Source organism: Euprymna scolopes, chromosome 13, assembly GCF_053919585.1.
Source record: "Euprymna scolopes isolate OS-2025 chromosome 13, ASM5391958v1, whole genome shotgun sequence".
NCBI lineage: Eukaryota > Metazoa > Mollusca > Cephalopoda > Sepiida > Sepiolidae > Euprymna > Euprymna scolopes.
In genome coordinates, this window is record NC_136494.1 from 78,900,285 (window position 1) to 78,921,222 (window position 20,938).

At 36.6% G+C, this 20,938-nt stretch overlaps 2 protein-coding genes across 2 annotated transcripts; both read left to right on the forward strand.

Moving 5' to 3' along the window:
* The first annotated feature begins 3,143 nt into the window (after window positions 1–3,143).
* Window positions 3,144–5,237, forward strand: LOC145292288 (uncharacterized). The gene is made up of 2 exons (XM_080138613.1): window positions 3,144–3,646; window positions 3,758–5,237. Exons 1-2 carry the CDS (start codon window positions 3,144–3,146, stop codon window positions 5,235–5,237), a joined length of 1,983 nt encoding a protein of 660 aa, XP_079994739.1.
* A 772-nt stretch (window positions 5,238–6,009) lies between these two features.
* On the forward strand, window positions 6,010–7,947 carry LOC145292289 (uncharacterized). Its single transcript, XM_080138614.1, has one exon. The coding sequence runs from the start codon at window positions 6,010–6,012 to the stop codon at window positions 7,945–7,947; it is 1,938 nt and encodes a 645-aa protein (XP_079994740.1).
* The last annotated feature ends 12,991 nt before the right edge of the window (window positions 7,948–20,938 follow it).

The following is a 20,938-nucleotide window of genomic DNA, read 5'->3' on the forward strand; positions in this document are numbered from 1 at the left end:
GTACAAAAGACAACCAGTTCACATATAGGTCAGTAAATGTCGGCTTTCTATGAATTGTAGTGAGAACGCCCCCCCCCTTGAGCGTTCGACAAGAACATCCAAGAAAGGAAGCGAATTGTCCTTCTCACTTTCCATAGTGAATTAAGAGCCCCATGTAAAGAATTCAACCTATTAAAAAATATCGACGCTTCACTTTGCGAAGGAAAAATAGCAAAAGTGTCGCCGTTTTATATGATGGTCGCCTGACTGCTCCACGGTTTTCTAAAGAGATTCTTATTGAACTCTGTTTAATGTGTACGAAATCCGTGGAATTTAGTTTTTGTAATATTATGTACTGTCAGGTTGACGGGGTTTCAATGGGGTGTCCGTTGGCCCCAACTTTAGCGGATATTTTCGTCGGGTACTATGAATCTGTTATATTTAATTCTACATCTAAACCCACTGCATATTTCAGATATGTTGACGACAGCCTTGGACTCTGCTATTGGCCAGCATTTGGTTGACAACCCGTGCTGTGCCGATAGATATAAAATAGATTGGTTCGAGGTGCTAAATAGAGCGAACTCCAAGAACCATTAAAAGATTTTGGAGGCCGTCTCTATCGCGGTGCGTCAACCTTCTTTGTGCCGGCAAAAAGAAACATCAAACGCATTGTTTCTCTTTGGGGAACTTTGAATTTTTCTCCCGCTTTTTTTTTCTCCCTCGTTGTGCCAACATTTTTAATCGTTTTTTAAACGTAAATAAATGTAATTAATGTCCCCGTACGTTGGCACATTAAATAAGTTCCCCAATAGAACTCTTTATTTTCGTTACAATATTATTTAGATTGCTATCGATTTACTCCTGAAGAGATGATAGCCGAAAGAGCTCTCGAGAAACTTCCGCCTAGTATTTTTTTTAAAACCAAATATATATATATGTATATATATATATATATATATATATGTTTCCCTACAATCTTCTTGATATGACTTATGTAAGTAGCGCGTAAATTTGAGTATGAATTAGTTACATCCATTAAAATCATTTTTTAAATTCCTTAAAAATGTTTTGTGGGATCGAACACGCAATAACTTATAATAAAGTAAATTTTCGAAATGTCGCTTTAAATATATATATATATATATATATATATATATATATATATATATATATATATGTATGTGTGTGTGTGTGTGTGTGTGTCTTACGCTAACAAGTCAACCAATAAAATAAAAATACAAACAAATGCAGTCATGTGTTTCCTAAAATATCAATTATATTATTAATTAAACATTCAATATCATGGAGAGGAATTTTATCGCAGGACAGTGAATATACCGAAATGAATTTTACCTAAATTAAAAAATATCCGAGCACTTTATTTTTTAATAAAAACCATGGATGCCTTTTATATTACTATCCCTTTATTAAGTTAAAATAATGTGGAAGTATTCTAACGTCATATCTTACTTCATATCCTATTTAAAACATGAACGAAATACAAACGCAAAGCATGGTCATTAATTATACATTAATTTATTAAATAAAAACCAAATGCTGCTAGTGTGAACATGTGTATGTAGTCATGTATGTGTTTGTATGTTTCGCTAAATCCAAAAGTGATAACGATAACTCCAGTACCTCCTTAAAACAGGGACACGGATGCATACTACGTGAAATTCAGAACGTAGTATATATTGTTTCTATCTTAACAACGGCATTATCTGATGAGTGGTCACGTAAAATCGTCTATTTCTAAACGATTTTACTGGCTGTATCTCTAGGATATGTTAAATACATACATTTCACCGTCATTCTCTGACTCGGAGTGTGGCCAAATGCGTTAGGACGTTGATTGAGGAACATTAGTTTTTTTCGTTCGTGTCCGGTTTATGGTGGACGTGTCGATTTTTTTTTAAACAATTTTAAAACGTTCATTTCGGTAAGCTTTTGCATTTCCACTCGTTAAAAGTGTTTTTCTTTTTAAATAGTTATTGTTTTGTATTTGTTACTTGGCTCCAAACAAATTATAACGGTTTTTTATCGGCGTTTGATTTAGCTGAGTGTAGACATAAAGATCTGATTACTGATAAATACATGAATAATACTTACGTAAATCACAATTATTTTTCTCATAAATTAGAACCGTTAAAATGTTGTTTTTTTTTACCGCTCACGTGACGTAAATGCGAATCAGTGGATTTTTTTATAAATAAAATGGTAATTTACAATGCCTTGTTAAAAGTTTAACTTATTTCAAACTGTGGAAAAAACTAGAAATTACTGGTTGCTCAGCAGAGAGGGGAGTAGGTGCACCTACCGTGTTACTAACCAAAAGAGTTGTTGGTTCCTAGAAGCGTTATAAAGCTTTACCTTGGTCATGTGATGGTGATCACATGACCTTTTCAGACCTATAAAGGGAGGTAATCAACCTCCTTGTTGTGGTGGTTACAATTTCAGTTGTATTTAGAAATTTGCTGCTGATGGTTACAATTTCAGTGGTGTTTACTTTTGCTGATGATGCTGATGATTACATTGATTACTTATTTTGTTAACTGACTGTCACGTCGCGGAAGGGCAATTCTTTCGCAACTCTAAAGGTGAGTGTATCTTGCTTCCTTCTCGACTGAGCAGTCTTATTACTTTTAGGAAATTAATTTTTCCACATATTGCGAAATAAACCCTAATACTAACATCGATAGTAGCAAAGCAGATCTACGGAGAAGAATTTCTATCCTATGGATCAAAATCCGAACAATTCTGGAGACGGCTCATCAGGAGGATTAAATCTCCGTTAAATCATTCTCTGCATTGCAGAAATCCGTTTATGAGTATTTGGTGGAGGTAGACGTATGCGTTAGCAAAATCCAACTTCACTCTTCTGAGGAGGAGGACTGGGTGAGAATTGAGAAGGAGGCTCTGGCAAACGCCTCGCGATTCCGAAAGGAACTGGAACATCTTGAGTTGAAATTCCTCCCTGCTGCCCCTGAGTCACTAAGCCTTGCTCAAGGTATCCCTGAACGTGAGAGAGGAGTGTCCTCTTTTACCGTGAAGCCACTTCAAATACAAATTACGTGTCCTACCTTTGATGGGTTGGCTATGCAATCCAATCCTATGGGCTTTAGGAATTTTTTTCGCGTTTTGAAAACTGCGTAGCTGGTATGGCCAATGATGCCGAAAGGCTGAATTTCTTAAAATGTTCTCTGTCTGGTCAACCTTTCCTGATGATTAACCATTTTAGTATATGCAACAGGAATTATGAGTTGGCTCTCTCGGTCCTGAAAAGCGAGTATCTCGATGAAGACGAAATTATAGATAACATCTTCCAGGACATTTTAGAGTTCTCCTGTAAACGAGACAAATCGTACACCAGTTTAACTGGTTTTATGTCCAGAGCAGCCTCACTTCTTGCGGAGTTGGAAGGCTCCTTTGATTGTTCATTCTCTAATAACTGTTCTTCTGGGGCGCGCCTTATGCCGAAGATTCTCTTCTCCAACTGCCCCAGAGAGGTTAGAGGAGAGTTAATCGAGATTACCGGTAAAAGAATCCCTACCTTATCCTCCATTTTGCAAGATGCCAGGGAGGCGGTCAAACGTCATCTTATCAAGGGGGACGAGGTCCCTGGGTGTATCCCTAATACTGGTCGGGGCTCCTCCGGGAATGTGTAATCCAGACCAGGGTCCTATTCTGGCCGAAGGGATTCTTCTCTTCATGTTAACTCTGCCTGTGGAAAATGGTCTAGCCTCCCCCCGGTCGTGTGTGTTACCTTTGGTAGAGATGGCAACTATGTTTCTGTCAACTGTTTGTTGGACACGGGCAGTGGCCGGACTTATTTGTCCAGTAAGGTGTTGCAGACCTTTGGTTCTTTGGAGTCGATCGGGCTGGAGTGTGATTTGAAGCTAACCACGATCCTTGGAGATTGTGACCGAAAATTTAGAGAGGTAGTGTTGGAGACGGGCGTCGGAGCACATTGTTCTCATTCTCTTCCAGTGTTAGTGCATGAGGACATAGATATTTCAGTACGTGTTGAGGAACTGGATTCCCTTTTAGATGAGTTCCAACGCCTTAATTGTCCCCTAGCTGGTAGATTTCACAGGGGCACTGGATTTGTACCTATTCATGGTATTGTGGGCCTGAATTTTATTCAGCAGTTTGGGACCCTCCAACTTGTTCCTTGTTTGCGTGGGAAAGCATTCTCCCCACCAACAGGACTGGTTCCCTTTGGTGAGGTGCAGCAATTTCTTTGTTCAGAACTTTTTACACATAGGGAGCCGGAGTGTCTTGCTTTCGATTCAGTCATAGCCTCAACTGCTGATGTTAAACCTTCTCACTTGTGTTTTGTGTTGGAATCTCAAAGCAAGTATGAAGATCCCCTGAGCGATTTTTTCATGGACAGTGACGTGCATAGGGTATTGGAGAAATTGTTCAGTGTGGAGTCTCTGGGTATAGATGAGCAGAAACTGTCCAATTACGATGAACAGAAGATTGCTCATTTTCAACACACCATCTCGTTTAAGGACAATAAATATTATGTCCAGTTACCCTGGGACGACGACAAAATATATCGCGTACCTTCAAACCATGCAGTGGCCTTGCGCGTATTGGATCATGTAGCACGAAAATTGGAGCGGAGGCAGCTTTATAATGATTTTCTGCAGGTTTTTCGTGATCAGGAACGTGAAGGAATTATAGAAGAGATTTTTGTACCTCCACAGCGGTTTAAGGACTTTATATGGATTCCACACAGACCTGTTTTAAAGTCAGACCCTACTTCTACCACTAAAATTAGGCCCGTGTTCAACTTTCCTTCCCTTAACGAAGCAACCTACCAGAGAGTGAATCTTACGAGTGATTTATTAAATTTATTGCTCACCTTCCGTGCTAATAACCATGTTGTGTTAGCGGATATAAGGAAGGCTTTCCTGATGATACGACTGAAACTGGAAGCAGATAGAAACCGATTCTGTTTTTTTCTGAAGGATGGGGGTCGACTGCGCTGCTTTAGATATAATACCATTATATTTGGGTTTGCTTCCAGTCCCTTCATACTAAATTATGTCCTCCGGTATCATGCTGCTCAGTTCCCAATGGACAATTGTAGGTTTCTGATGGAGAACAGATTTTACGTGGATAATCTGGTGATGTCAGATGATAATCCAGATGAACTGTGTAGATTATACGCTCTCTCTCGGGAATGGCTGCTTCAGGGAGGTTTTGAATTGCAGTCTTGTAATTCTGACCATGTGGGTATTTGAGGTGAAATGGAAAAACATGGGACGTTGAGTGTTCATGGTAACAATTGGGAAAAGGTGCTGGGGTATCGATACTGTCCTCTCTCGGATGCCCTTCATGTGACACCTGTTAATTGCAACCCTTGTGCTTGCACAAAGAGACAGATTCTCGGGGAGACAGCGAAGGTCTATGATCCCTTATCATTGTGCTTGCCGGTTACATTGGGGGCCGTATTCTGTTAAGCAGGTTTTGGAAGGGGGGGTTGCATGGGATGTCCTGTTGCCACCAGAATACTTGTCCTTTCGGAAAAAGCTTTCATCTGATCTCTCTGAACTGGGGGGGCATTTCCTTTCCCCGAAGGGCGTTCAGTGAGAATGGAGTGGGCGAACTCTTTCTCTTCTGTGATGCCTCTTCAGAGGCATACGGATTCGCCGCTTACACGGTGCAAGATTGCCATTCGTGCCTGGTGTTTGCAAAGGCTAGGGTGGCTCCCTTGAAGAGAAAGACTCTTCCTACACTGGAGCTTATGGCAGTGTTCTTGGCTTTTAGATGCCTGCCCACTATTTTACGGAGCTTTGGGAGATTCTCTCCTGAGATTTATGTGGCCACTGATTCTCAGGTTGTTCTTTCTTGGCTAGTCTCAGGGACTATTGTAAGAACCTGTTTGCCCGTAATAGACTGAAAGACATTCAGCAGATGAGTGGAGAGTTGGGATCTGCACTTGTCTTTGTTCCCTCCTTTCGATACATCCCAACCGCAGAAAATCCTGTCGACTTGATCACAAGGGGGTTGACGATGCAAAAATTCAGAACCTGCTTCCAACTGTGGTGTTATGGTCCCAGTTGGTTGAGTAGTGGTTCTGCACCATGGGCAACACAAGAGTTGCCATGTCTGAGTCGACGCAGCCAGGAAATAGTCCGTTCCTCTTGGAATGCTGCTATCCTCCATGGAGAGGAATCTCGTACGGTGCTTCCCTTAGAAAGATTCTCTACCTTTTCAAAGCTTTTGAGGGTTACCACCCTGGTAGTTAAGTTTATTAATCGATTGCGTCAAGTAGAGGTTGGCTGTGAAAAGCTGGCATCCATTCTGATCATGAAGACTATGCAGCATCAAGTATATGCTGAAGAAATAGAATTCTTGTTAGATTCTTCAGGCAAGACTGTTCCTGGATTGGTGCGGGCCTTTGACCTCTTCATCGATAGTGATGGACTAATCAGGTCGGGTGGTAGAATTAGCCGATCTCTCCACTTTAACGTGGAAATTAAACACCCGATTCTGTTGGCAAAACATCACCCAGTGACTAGGCTTATCATCATGGATGCACATGACAGATGCCAGCACTTGGGAGTCGCGTCCACTTTGGCAGAATTAAGACGCCATGGTTACTGGGTACCCAAGGGCAGACAGGCAGTGAAGACGGTCCTGGGTTCATGCGCCCTGTGCCGGAAGTACAATGCCAGACAAGTCATGCCTCCTAATGTTGCCAACCTTCCTGCTTCCCGTATCGAACTGGAGTTTCCCTTCAAACACACGGGGGTAGATTTTACAGGCCACCTGTGGGTTAAAGAAGGTAATAAGGAGGTGAAAATGTACCTGCTCATCTTCACTTGTCTCAGTGTCAGAGCTGTACATGTCGAGGTGGTGCCGGACATGAGCGTGTTGTCCTTTCTGCAGGCTTTGGTGCGGTTCACCAACCTATATGGCATTCCCTCATCCATTTATTGTGACAATGCTAAAACCTTTTTAGGTGGTGGTCGGCTATTTAAGAGGCTGGTATTGACTCACGATTACCAACAGAAATTCGGCTCCTGTTTAATCAAGTTCTGCCGCATCCCCCTTTTCTCGCCCTGGGTTGGAGGTGTCTGGGAGAGAAGTATCCAGACAATCAAGAATTGTCTTTTTAAGGGTGTTGGTAGAGGTCAGATGAATTATTTCACCTTATTGACTATCATATCGGATATTCAAAGAGCCATCAACAACCGCCCTCTAACCTATCGAGAATCGGCAGAGACTGAGTTGGAGGCAGTAACCCCCAGCATGTTTTTGCGGCCTACTGAGAGTCCCGGGCTGCTTTTAAGTCTCAATGATGCAGATTTTGCCGCACACCTTCCTCCCAGTCGAGAGATGCTTCTCAGAACCATGCGGGTACGGGACCAGTGTCTGGAGAAATTCCGAGCCCTGTGGTACAATGAGTACTTGTTGAGTCTCAGAGAGAGGCCCCAGGGTCGTTCCAGAGTGCCTATCCGGAATCGTTTAAAGGTTGGAGACGTGGTGTTGGTGAAGAGTCCTCTGAAGCCTATGCCCTTTTGGGTCCTTGGAATCATCCTGGAGGTGTTTTGCGGAGAGGATGGCGTAGTCAGGTCAGCAAGGGTCAGACAGGGGGGTGGGAATGCAGTACATATCCACTCATTAAAGAACCTATTTCCCCTGGAATTATCCTTGAGTGAAGAGGATCATGCTCCAACTGTACCTGCATCAGTTGATGAGCCGGCAGACAATCTCGGTGATACTCCTTCCCAGTCTGCATGTGCCAATGAAGTTGTTTGGTATTGTCCCATATGTGGTTCCCCGCAGGGTGACCAGGACATGATTTGCTGTGATAGATGTGACGACTGGTGTCAATTCAGGTGTGTGGGGATTGAGTCTCCACCTCCTGAAAGAAAAAAGCGGTACTGTCCCGATTGTGTCCCGCTACGACGGCGGCGAGGCAGGCCTAGCCTCCTCCCCGAATAGTTAGGGATCAACCACAAAAGAAAATAAACAAAAAATATACTAACATGTTACTGTTTTGAGTAAGAGCCTACCCTTATATTCTTTGTTTCCCTTCATTTTCTTTCTTTTTCTTTCCTGGGGAATGTATGGAAAAAAAACTAGAAATTACTGGTTGCTCAGGAGAGAGGGGAGTTGGTGCACTTACCTTGTTACTAACCAAAAGAGGTGTTGGTTCCTAGAAGCGCTATAAAGCTTTACCTTGGTCATGTGATGGTGATCACATGACCTTTTCAGACCTATAAAGGGAGGTAATCAACCTCCTTGTTGTGGTGGTTACAATTTCAGTTGTATTTACAAATTTGCTGCTGATGGTTACAATTTCAGTGGTGTTTACTTTTGCTGATGATGCTGATGATTACATTGATTACTTATTTTGTTAACTGACTGTCACGTCGCGGAAGGGCAATTCTTTCGCAACCCTAAAGGTGAGTTTATCTTGCTTCCTTCTCGACTGAGCAGTCTTATTACTTTTAGGAAATTAATTTTTCCACAAAACTAATGTAAATTATTGCACGATAAAAATATATCAATTAAATCTAAAAAAAATTTACAATGCCTTATTAAAAGTTTAACTTATTTCAAACTAATGTAAATTATTGCACGATAAAAATATATCAATTAAAACTAAAAAAAAGTAATTCATTTAGAAAGTATAGTCAAATACAGATACCTTTTTATTATGTCGTGGAAACGCTCCCTTCCCACCCTGCTAGCTTGCTATAAAGGTTAGATTCTAACATGTATATTGAGAGTTAAATTTGAAAATTTCACAGTAATGTTTGGAATTACTATATTTTCCGCAATATTACTGTGCTACGCTGGAATATTGCTTCGTCTAGGTATATGACAGAAATAATTTACTTTGAAAAATATTAAAACTCACGTTTTTTTTCGTTTGCTAATCTAACAAGAAAAAACTTTCAGTACGTTTCTTTGATTAATATTTGCTATACTTAATTAAATAACCGTTAATATAATGGCTGTATATGTAACGCGTCTGTCGACTGCATTTTGTCAGTGCATATATTTATCATTATGAAATTATGATCGTCACTATATAGGTGCGTGTATATTGTGTCAGTATCAAGTTCGTTGAGTAGATTTATAACAGTATAGCAGAAAAGATGTATAACTTTAACAATCAGTTTCATACTCGACAATACCATGAAGGCAATTCTTTAACAAAACATATTCTTTTTCCCAGTAGCGAAGATGAGGCAATTACCTTGTTTCCTTTCACTCTCTTCTTTTCTTCGCTTCATGCATGTTTCCACCTGCCGGATTCTTCCCGGTGAAAAAGATTTATAGTTTTTATGTGAGCCTTTCTTCTTATCTGGATTCCCTTCCGGAGTGATGTAACACTTGTAGAAATTTACATTTTGCAATATCTTGCGCCCGATTGATTCCGCGGGCGTCTAGAGGCCGTCCAACTCGATTCTCAACTCCGGAACTGAGATTAAATTTTTTTCTTCGTTTATTTTCCTGGCGTCACTACTCGGGTCATTAATTTTATTTCAGGTCGTTGTTTTTATACTAAATTATTTTGTTATCTCTTCTCTCTATATATAAAAGGCAAAATGTGTGTGATCATTTAATGTATGTCTCGCAAAGGCTTTTTTTCGCCGGCATTTTCGACGGTGTTACTATATCTTAGAAGTTTTTATATACCGTCTAAATAATAATATCTACGATTTGCGAACGCACGTCGCGTCTAGATTTATTTACGCCTGTGTGTTTGGCTTTTTAGCGCAACTAAATTCAAACGGTTCGTGGACTTTCGCGCCGAAACGTCCAGAAAGTAATCAGTTTTTTATCAATGTGGAGTTTCTCCTTATATCAGACAATTGCTATTCGATTTAGACAATCTCGTTTAAATGGGGAGCTGTTTCCCCCCCATCATTTTGGGGAAGCGTTGGCCTCATTTAGCGTCTACCTGTCAATCAAACCTATTTCACTCGCTTTAGAAGCCTTAACTTAACACGGTAATAGATTACTCTAACTCCTGGCTGAGACGGTTAAGTGGTTGGCTTTTGTTTCCACCTACGCATTAAGTCTTTCGGGTTCAGTCCCGCCTCCTGACAAAAACATTTTTTTTCTTTTTACACCTTTAAACATCCGGCCAACGTTAATTTTTTCTTTTAATTTTAACAGGGTTATCACTTCGCTTTTTTTTAGTTCCCCCCCCCCATACACACAAATTTGTTATCTTAAGATCGCAGATAACCTGAAAACCGGAAAAAAATGGCATCGGATCGGACCTGTAATGCAGGTTCGATCCGATGCCATTTTTCCCCCGTTTTGTTTGATGGTTTTTGTTTTCCCGATTTTTTTATTACTTATCCCCACCCCCATACACACATCTACAAACACCCAGGCAACGCCGGGTACTCCCCCCGCTAGTCTATAATATAAATCTCACCTGTCTGTTTAAATGTATGTATGCATGTATGTATGTGTGGATGTATGTCTTCCTAAAACCTTCGACAGAGGAGACAGATTTTCACGAGATCGGAATCATTTTGAAGCTCGGCCTTCGGATGAAAAATATCGAATTAGCTAAAAAACATGTATCTCTTCGCCATTAACTGGGCACTTTTCTACAAGGTTATCCATGACGGGATTGAAACGCCGCATCTCTTTACTGCATTCTCAGCAATTAGCGCTTCCATAGTTGTTTTCGATTTATCATGTTTAGGTTGCCGACAGGTCGTGAAAAAACTAGATTAGGATAATAGTCCGCAATAAAAAAAATGGATGAAGAAAGGTATTATCATTTACATGATTGAAACAGCCATTCTCATCTTAGTCATCGTCATGTAAGGTGCGTATAAACGATTAGAACATCATATATTTAAACATAAATAACATATATACTACAGTCCTGATGGATAAGAAATGTGTGCATTAAAAAAAAGTCGAAAGCAAAAAACTGTTTACTAAATAATTGCATTATTTGCATTAAGCTATATTGTTTTCACGTTGTAGTGAACACTCTTGTTTTAAGTTGACCATCATCTCGTTGCATGACACTAAAGGGTGTGTTAGAATAGTTATTATAGCAAAAGGCGCCTTCATATTATTTAGTTTTCTTTAAAAATATATTTATCAGATAAAACCCAAAACAGCTGTATAATCGACATCAGTTATTGAAGATGCATCTTTGAGAATAACAGGCATTTTAGAAAGTATTATGTAATGATCCGCGTTGTAGTAATAAATGGTAAGTATCGAATATTCGTTTGGATGCCAAATATTTTTACTATATATTGTTCATTATTAAATTTCGATGTCGGAATATCCTAAACCATAACTTGAATTGCATAATCTTATTCGATTAAGGATTTACCACAGCTATTTATACGAAGATTTCTGACCATGGAAAATATCACAATTTGCAGATATAATTAACAGTTCAATCGTGTTTATTCTCTTGATTAAATTTTACCAATTTCCTTGCGTTACTGAACACTTCGTAAAACATAACGTTTAAACGAGGTTTATTGATTTATTCCAATGCCTCCGTCCAGTCTCGAAAACCAAAGGTTACACCTTGGAGTGGAAGCTGCGCGTGTAATTGTGAGGCAAGGCTTGCGCAATCTCCAATCACACCTCTCCTTAATCGGCACTGTTTGAGTCCAGTAGCAAGGAAAAGTCCAAGACGACTGGAAACAATGCCGAGATAAGCACAGAGCGCGTACAGCACCTGGAAGTACCAAATGGTCACCCATTTAATACTGACTAGGTTCAAACTTGCTTAATTATTGATTTATTAGTAAAGTAAATACTAAGGTATATTATAATGCACTATTTAAAACTTTGTAAGCACTTTTATAAAACTACGTAGATAATATCAAACATTGTGTGGTTTAAAAATCAGGTTAGGATTATTCTATTTTGTCTCTGGCGAATAGCACAAGTATTTGCTCATTTAACATTACCAAGAAAGTTATCTTTTTCATTATATTCGGACAGATTTTGTACATTCAATTATGATTATTGTTTTGTCTATATGTACGTAGACGAGACATTTTCTCATTTCTGTGGTATTTTATCTTTGTTTTTCTGCATTTCATTAGGTTTTCAGAAGCCATGCTGTTTTTCTTTAACAATTTTCTTATCGTAATAAGTTCCATGTTTTCTCCTATACAAGTTTTGCTTATCGAAAATCTATGTCGTTTCCAGATTCCAAACAGATGTTTCAATGCCAGATATAGTTCACTGTTCAATCGTGTTTTCATTTTTACCATTACTCTAAATAATAATAATAATAATAATAATAATAATAATAATATTCTTAATTATTATTACAGTTAGAAATATCTGTCAATATATTTATGTTTAATGTAGTTGATGTTTATATATATATATATATATATATATATATATATATATATATATATATATATACACACACACACACATATATATATATATATATATATATATATATATATATATATATATATATATATAATCGTGTGTCTAGTTAGGTGAAGATCCCAATAAAGGGGATACTATCTCATTGCTTTGGTCGAACTCTCTTGAACCGCTGTTTAAATTGTCTTCTCAAAAATGGCGTCTGGAAAACTGTGCCAATACAATACTGAGGAGCATCCGACATATGCCGTTAAATATTGATTGCTGTGTTTGGATTTGAGATGGGGGGGGGTATTGATGCTCTTATATTCGGGAACGCATATGAATCATTGCTACGTTTGTTTGAATGTTTAGAATTATATTTATAATCGAGCACTCTTTCAGGGTCAACTTCTAACCTTACACACACACACACACACACACATATATATATATATGTATATATATATATATATATATATATATATATATATATATATATATATATCACTAAATGCCCACAATCACGAAATGTACAAACCGACTGTTATTTCTTTGCCGCCACTTGAAAACCCGTAGAATGCATTAAGCGAAAGAAGAAAGCACGCTGGGCGAACAATGTAGAAACCTTCCGGGCTGCTGGTTCAGTCAGTACGCAGGTCTTTGAATGAAACCATACAATTGCCAACGTTTCACACATATTAAGAAACTAGAAATTATTTGTTATCATAGAAAATCCGAGCTGTGCTATGAATAAAAGAATGCGTAATACTACCATGTGCAGTGATCAATTACACGTTACGGATCAACATTTTTGTATATGTTAGTTTCGTGGCGATGAAATGTTAAGCGATAATATAACACTAGTAGAAGAAATTCCCTGGAAATTGATCATGTATCACCTAAAATATTAAGCAGTTTCTCTATCATTGCAATTATTGAATTATATACGGATATTAGGCTATGTGACAGTAACATTTGTTCGTGTGTTTAAAAGTTAGTGATAGAAAAAACTGTTAGAAGCCGTAGCAACAGTATTAGAGAAAAAAAAAGAACTAAACATTTGTGTGGTGGTGAATTCTTATTATAGAATTTCATATGAGGGGAAACGCTGCTTTACGAATAAGGGATCGGGGAGGGTAGATATTTGAGTAGTCGACAGGGAAGGAAAAACTTAAGTTTAAGGTTAATATTATTAATTACTTTTTAAGTCAAGAAATGTTCTGTAATTTTTCGTTTGGGATTACAGTGTTACTGCGAGTAATGAAGCGGGATTCTGTTATATTTGGGAGGAATCCGAGTTCTCAAATAGGAGTTTTGATTTTTTTTTTCTATTAAACTGAATTACTAGCCAGTTTTAACATAAATATATGCGTTTTTCACAATGTGTCAAATTAATATATATATATACATCAAGGGGTGTAAGGAAGCAGGAATAATTTCTAATACATATACACGGTTTAAATTAGATTTAAACATATGTATAAATCAACAGACCAAATTTTTTTCTAAAAAATCTATTTGATCTTACTTTATTATAGAGTAAATTTGACTTATTAATAGACCTATGAAAAGAAAATATTCTAATCATTGTTTTGGCTCTCAAGTATATATCCGGCACAGTAAAACAGAGCAAATCAATTGAGAATCACATCACCCTATCTAAAAACATATAAAACATTAACTGATATATACTTGAGAGTCGAAATAATGAAAAGAATAATCCCTTGTCATAGACTTACTGATTAATACGAAGGTTATATTGTATTTTGACCATAACGGTAAAGTACGGTGTTTCTGATGAAATCCCGAACAACATCGTGCTTTTCTACTGAATTATATATAATCTAGAATTCTGTGAGACTGTGGTCTGTATTATCTTTATTGTGAATATTATGAAATATTTAATAATTTCTTAGATTATGCACACTTCGTTTTAATATTTTTCTTTATCCTCACAGATTACTACTTTCTTGGATAAGCTGGCTAATTATTTGAATTGTTTATGAGCTTTTTTCAGTAATTCTTTTGAAAATGTATTTTTTATATTCGCTAAAAATGTTTCTTTTACATAGATGCATATTTTCTACAAACTATTGCTAAACATTGATGCATTTTTATGTTTTATCCTCTGATTAAAGTACTTATATTTAAAAAAGCAATTGTTGATTATTACTGTATTTCTTTTGAAGTTTTTAAGGATCAATAAAAATAGTAACGTATTAAATTTATCAGATTTTTTTTCATATTGCGTCAACTGCTTTGTATATTGGGTCTTTTCTTATATTGATCATGTCCAAGTTTTACATATTTTATTATACCACGCGTTATGACAGGAGGTTCATGTCGTTAATAGAATATTTATGTTTTATAACCAGTTTACAATAGACATGGAAGCCCACACGTAGATATTACAGTATCTATTTATTCTTGAATGTAGGTAGCATTCAGAACACTCGCAGCTTATTCCACACGTCTGTACTCGTGTCAGCAAGAAAATATATGCTAAAATATGATTCTAGAGTGCTAGTAAATACGATAAAAAAGGACAGAAAAAGAAATTCGTTTAAATATACATGTAAAGCTGCGAAAACGAAAGCTTTAAGGGAAATCATAATAGGAAAGCAAAGCGAGTTAAAAGCGGACATCTCTATTCTGGGTGTAAAAAGTTAATTGAATTTTGCGCTGTTGTCTCTAATAGAGGCAGGTGGATTTTCTGCCGCAACGCAATTTCTGCAGTACGAGCTGTTAGATTGGAAATGGAGGTGATTTGACTTTTGTTGGGACTATTTTTTGTCGATTGTTTTCAGAGCGAGGAACGATTTACAAATTATATAAGGAACGAGTAAGAGAAAGAAGTGTTTCGTTCGCGTTCTGCTAAAAACGAAATTGTTCTCCACGAAAAATACACGAGCAAAATAATTTTACGAAAGAGCCAAAATAAACAAATAGAAAAAAAGGAAGCGAATAAGCTGTCAAAGATCACCATTGGAACACTTTTATTCATGTTATCTTTTTTATGAAAAGAAGAATAGAAGGCACATCCGACGACCGGTCCATAAAATATATTTTGGATGTTCTATACGTGCAACAGATGACTATAAACATATTTGCTATATGACATTAAAATATATCCAGTGACAAGACCCAGTTTAAATAGAGTTGTTCCTTAGTTAATAATGCTAATGAGTCCACGTCGACCCGAGTGGTAATACTTGTTCGAGCATCTAATGCTGCAGACCAGGTTGTCTGAAGATACTGGCTTCCTAAACATAACTGCTCAAAATATTGATTTTATTGCATTTTCATTTCTTTTTGCAAACCTCTCTCATGTTGTGTAAAGCTCAGTTTTGTTTTTTTCTGCAAAGCAATAAAATTTAACCTGATAAAAGGGGTAATATATACAAAGGGCACGGAGCATAAATGCCTTTTTTTAATTACTTTATTTTATATTAAATAACCGAAAAATGGTTGATATGGTTGATATGCCGAAACACAAAAAGAAGTAATCGACTCTGAACATATGGAAAAACAGGTAACATTCTTTTATTGTTCTTAACAACATATGGCCCCTGAAACTATTCTGCAGAATAGTTGCAAGCCTAGTGTGATACTTGTTAAAGTATTGTTACTTTTCATGTACAACAACACATGCTTCAAATTACTTTGTAAGCGTTGGATTATAATCAATACAAAATGTGTTATGTGTTATAATAATTATACTTATAATAGCCTTACTGAAACTATTAATACTCATATTATGGTAACAGAACTAATAATGAAATATCATTACAACTACACCATCTATTAGAAATTACATAGGGAAAGATATTTTATGTTGGTGCAAAAATAATGATTTCTTGTTACCCATATATATCTGATAAAAATGACATTATTTTTGCACCAACCTAATATCTACAGCAAGACATACTATAAGATATAAGATATTGCATATAATATCATCACTACTGTTATCCATAGTGATATTTTTAATGATAATACTACCTAACATGAACTCAGGTCCCCCCAAGCAATCACCTTTTCTATATTCCTAATGCTTACTCAAGTTTAAGTGTTAAATGAATTTCAGATGGACGGTGAAACAACGCCGTGATGACTGATAAAGATAGTAGTGAAAACGATCACGTTGTAGTCATCTTAGAACCAACCCCGCGGTGCTGTTGGATATGCGTAAAGTTCTAGGTAATAAACATTGTTTATGGAAGCTTAGTTTATTTGCATGTAGGCATTGAAAAAGTAGCGATGAACAGTATTTGTACCTGAACAGTTTTTTTTTATTGTTATAGGGGTTACGATTGGCTGAAGCTCAGTCGAGTACTCATCAGGAAAATAGCGAAAAACTAAAGACTATCTCCTTTTTGAAAAAGATGTAGTAAGAAAAATAAAAAAAAACATCGTTCGTTGGATTTCGAACTTTTTACGCTGTCAATGGAGGAGAACGTGCTCTGAGTCGCACTTGCCAATAAGTTGTAAGATTACTCCACCGTAGTGCGGTTTTATGTTATATGAAAAGAAGAATAGAATGCACATCCGACGACAGGTCTATAAACTATATTTTGGATTACGTCTGGAATGCGATATCTTCTGGGGACGTTCGTTTAATTTCCTTTGGCATTTGCCTTTATTTTCTGAAACGTATTTGCTTTGTCTATTGATATTTCTATATTATATATTTTACTGTTATATATTATTAACAATATTTATAGGCTACTGTTTAATATAGTTGTACCAAGCCTGCTATGCTGACCCACTGGATTATGCACATAATACGAACATACGGGGGAAAAAAACTAAACTTTAATCGCTTGCTATACATATTTTGGAGCTATATGTTCCCACATTCTTGGTAATATACTCATCTCCATATCAACGATTAATGTGACAAATTTTCCAAGTTCTTAGACAAAGTGAAATGATAAATACTTGAAAATAGATAATTTTTTTCATCTAAATTGTTTATGTAATAATTTCCCGATTTATCGTAGTAATTAACTTACCCATAGTTTTTCTTCAATATATTGCTACTCAACGTAACATAAGTAGTTTTCGGATTCTTTAATTGTGAGTTTCACACATGCAGATGTAATGGAGTCGGTTGTTTAATCTACGCCTGCTTGATTCCTATTGCAGGGTCGCCGCTTTCTAAGACTTGACCTAATGATATAATTTGAAAAAAGTCTTGATACCACAAGTTTTCGTTCCAATACTGAAATTCTCGACAAACATGGTACTAAGAAACATAAGAAAATAAGATCTTGATGTGCCGTACCAAAATATTTGTTTTTTATCAAGCTATTTTCTGTGATGCATTTTTGTTTATTAATTTTATCGGATAGGTATTTAACTAGAGTTGAATTGCTCAGGATGCAGACTTAATAAATACACGGAATTTGATATCTATAATTACTAACTGTAAAGTAACATATCTTGAGGTCCTGGTTAACGAATAACTGCTTTATAGAGTACATGCCCGGGATTATTTTTCCTTTTAATTCACATCGAGACAGGGTGTCTGGCAAACATTCCTTGCTGAATGCCAGAACTGCTTATATATTTGCTAAGCACAAGTCGGTTTTATTTAATGTTATGGAAGCATGCGCATTTATTGCAACTGTAATAATTTCTGAAGCCATGTAGCATAAAAAATATTTGTTAATACTTTATTTTAAATTTTGAAACATAGAATTGAATTTTAATAAACGTAACCGTTTCAGATTTCAACAAAATAGAAAAGTAAAGTCTGACGTTTTTCCTGGTGTATTTCCTCGACACGAGGAATCTTCGAGTCGAAATCGGGAACAGCTTCGGAATCCTTTATTACATTCGTGAGGTAGCTTGCTATCGTTCCGGGTTGAACTCTTAAGTAGCTACTTATTGTATTTTAGTATCGCCTGCACTGAGAATTAAACCTTCAACCTGAAAAAGACAGTCATTTAGCTAAAACTGTTGTTTTTGCAATTCATCGGTTAAGGGACGGATTCTTGTAGAGTTTCTACTATGAATTTTAAGCTATTCTTATATTAAAGGTGCTTACTTTTTATATCTAGGATACATAGTTAAACCTGCATATATCGTTCATATCATCGACGTGTTACGGTTGTCAAATATAGCGAGATTTGTTCTGGTGATTTAAATGAAAAAAATCAATGGACTTGGAAGTAATTACATCTGGAAAAAATGTAAATGAAAAATCTCGAAAATGATTATCTCAAAGGAATTAATGCCAATCGTAATAATGTAATCATGATGTTGCTGTATAATAGGATTTTAATCATTAATTCTGTACTGTCTCAAAAAAGAATGCACACTTTCTGTAAGGGTAGCTGCACATGTAATTGTGAGGCAAGGGTTGCAGAATCACTATTGCACCCCCCTGGAATCGGCATTGCTTGAGGCCAATGGCAAGGAGAAGACTAGGACCACTGAAAACAATGCTGAAAAAAAATAAAGAACATACAGCACCTGGTATTTCCATATGGTCATCAATTTTATTACGAGGTTAAACGTGGTTAGTATTTCAAAGAATGCGTTGTGAGTAAAAACACGATGAAGTACTTATGTTTTATGTGGGTACTAGCAGAGTGATCGGGTGTTGCCCGGTATTGAATGATAATTACCGAATGTTACGTATGCCGATATTTATATTTGTCATCGAAATCAATGAAATAGCCCAGTTTTCAATCAAACCGATTAGTTGCCTGCTCTATTTATTGACATACCGCGATGCACCAATGGAAAGCTTCGTCTGTCTATTACAATGACGAAGTACACAATATATTGTAATCTACATTGCACTGTAGACACCTACTGTTAATTTTATAAAAGTACTTTTATATATAATAGCTTGCATTAAAGTGCAAAGCTTTAGAATCATACTTCAATTGTGGTATAAACAAAAACATTCGTTTAGTACGTACTATTGTCATATCAAAGAACCTAGTGTTGATATATTTGAGCTATTCGGTTTGTGTAGTAATACATTTTCTCAAATGCACTTCGTACTTAAGGATGTGTTAGATGTTATCTTTGGTCAAAATTGGCTGTTCCTTCTTTCTCCAGATTATTTCAAATGCCTTTTCCAAAGTACCGTCTCCTTGCTTTCTAAAATTTTAGTCTGAATTTAAAGAAAAGAAAATGCATTATACTGTCTAAATGAATATTTACTGTTCCGTATCGATGTAATGACTGTGGCAGCTCGAACCATACTGTGACTTACTATTAGTTAAAGAGTGTAATAGGGAGTGAAGCGCAATGGCTGGATATGATACTAGTTAAGTGAAGAATGGTTTGCGTCGTTTTGAATGTTTCCCGGAGACTAGTCGCCCCTCCAAAGCGTATTATGTTATTACTTTATAGATGCTATTCTCATAATAGTTTCGTCGATATAATCTTCGATCTTTTTCAATTTAACTTTGTCGGAGATTGTAACATATACAGAATTGTTAATGGAGCAATTTATTTAATATACGGGATCATATTGCGTGAAACAAATCTGTGCAAAATTTCTGAGCACAAGTATTTGTACACAATATTTACGTTTAGATGTTTAGTATGGACGAGACAAACGACCAAAGTATAAATTACTGTAGACATCTACTTGATCAAAGCTTATGGAATAAAGCAACCAACTCGAAGTTAAGGGTTTTAATTGAAGCCTGTAATATAATACTTTCACTAGATTGTAGATAAAAGTTACTATAAGAACAACATAGAAGTTTCAATGGGCGTATAACTATCTGCCACACTTGGAATAGCAACCCTATTATCTATTATTCTAACAAGTATCTATCGTTTATAGGTAATAAATTGAGGACATTGCACGATTACTTTTATAGATTTTCGCAATGCTTTTCTTCAGTTCCAATACATTTACGCTCCACGGATATCGACTTCACTTCGCAATTATGATTTAATTTCGATCCGGCTAATGAGCGCCGCTTTGCACATAACGATACTTCGCAGAACACGCTTAGCGTCGAATCATTCGATCTGGTTCTTCAATTCCTGCGACGCCAGTTTTTTTTTCTAGAGCTAAACAAGTCTGAGGGAAAGGAAGATTTCTTGTTCATAATGCGGACGGTTTGCTCGAATCCAGTAACTAGATTAGTGAGCACGCATGCGCCTAATGAAATAAGAAAATTTTAATCTCGCTCGATGGAAATAATTGGCTGCGAAAACGAAATAAATGTCGGCGACAATTTGAGACATTTTCCTGTGAAATACGTATAGAATTATTTCAGATAACGATAAATATACCGTCCTACTTATCCTAGAGATGAACATTTCATTATTCTCATTCTCTTAAATTATTCATCCCAGTCTAATAGATACACACCCGTCCCAGAATCAGCCGAATAGAGTGATTGTTAGGAGTGCCGACTGTCGTCTAGGCTCTCGAGTATCAACCCTAGCTTGAAGTACTTGTTTGTTTAGCCGCACTGATGAGCTATGATACAGCGAACGAGTACTGTTTGTGGATATATATATATATATATATATATACATATATACATATATATATATATATATATATATATATATATATATATATATTATATATATATATATATATCCA

Coding starts and splice junctions, on each gene's coding strand:
- LOC145292288 (XM_080138613.1), top strand. CDS start 3,144: ATGGCCAATGATGCCGAAAGGCTGAATTTCTTAAAATGTTCTCTGTCT. Junction 3,647..3,757: donor CGGGGCTCCTCCGGGAATGT/GTAATCCAGACC, acceptor TACCTTTGGTAG/AGATGGCAACTATGTTTCTG.
- LOC145292289 (XM_080138614.1), top strand. CDS start 6,010: ATGCAAAAATTCAGAACCTGCTTCCAACTGTGGTGTTATGGTCCCAGT.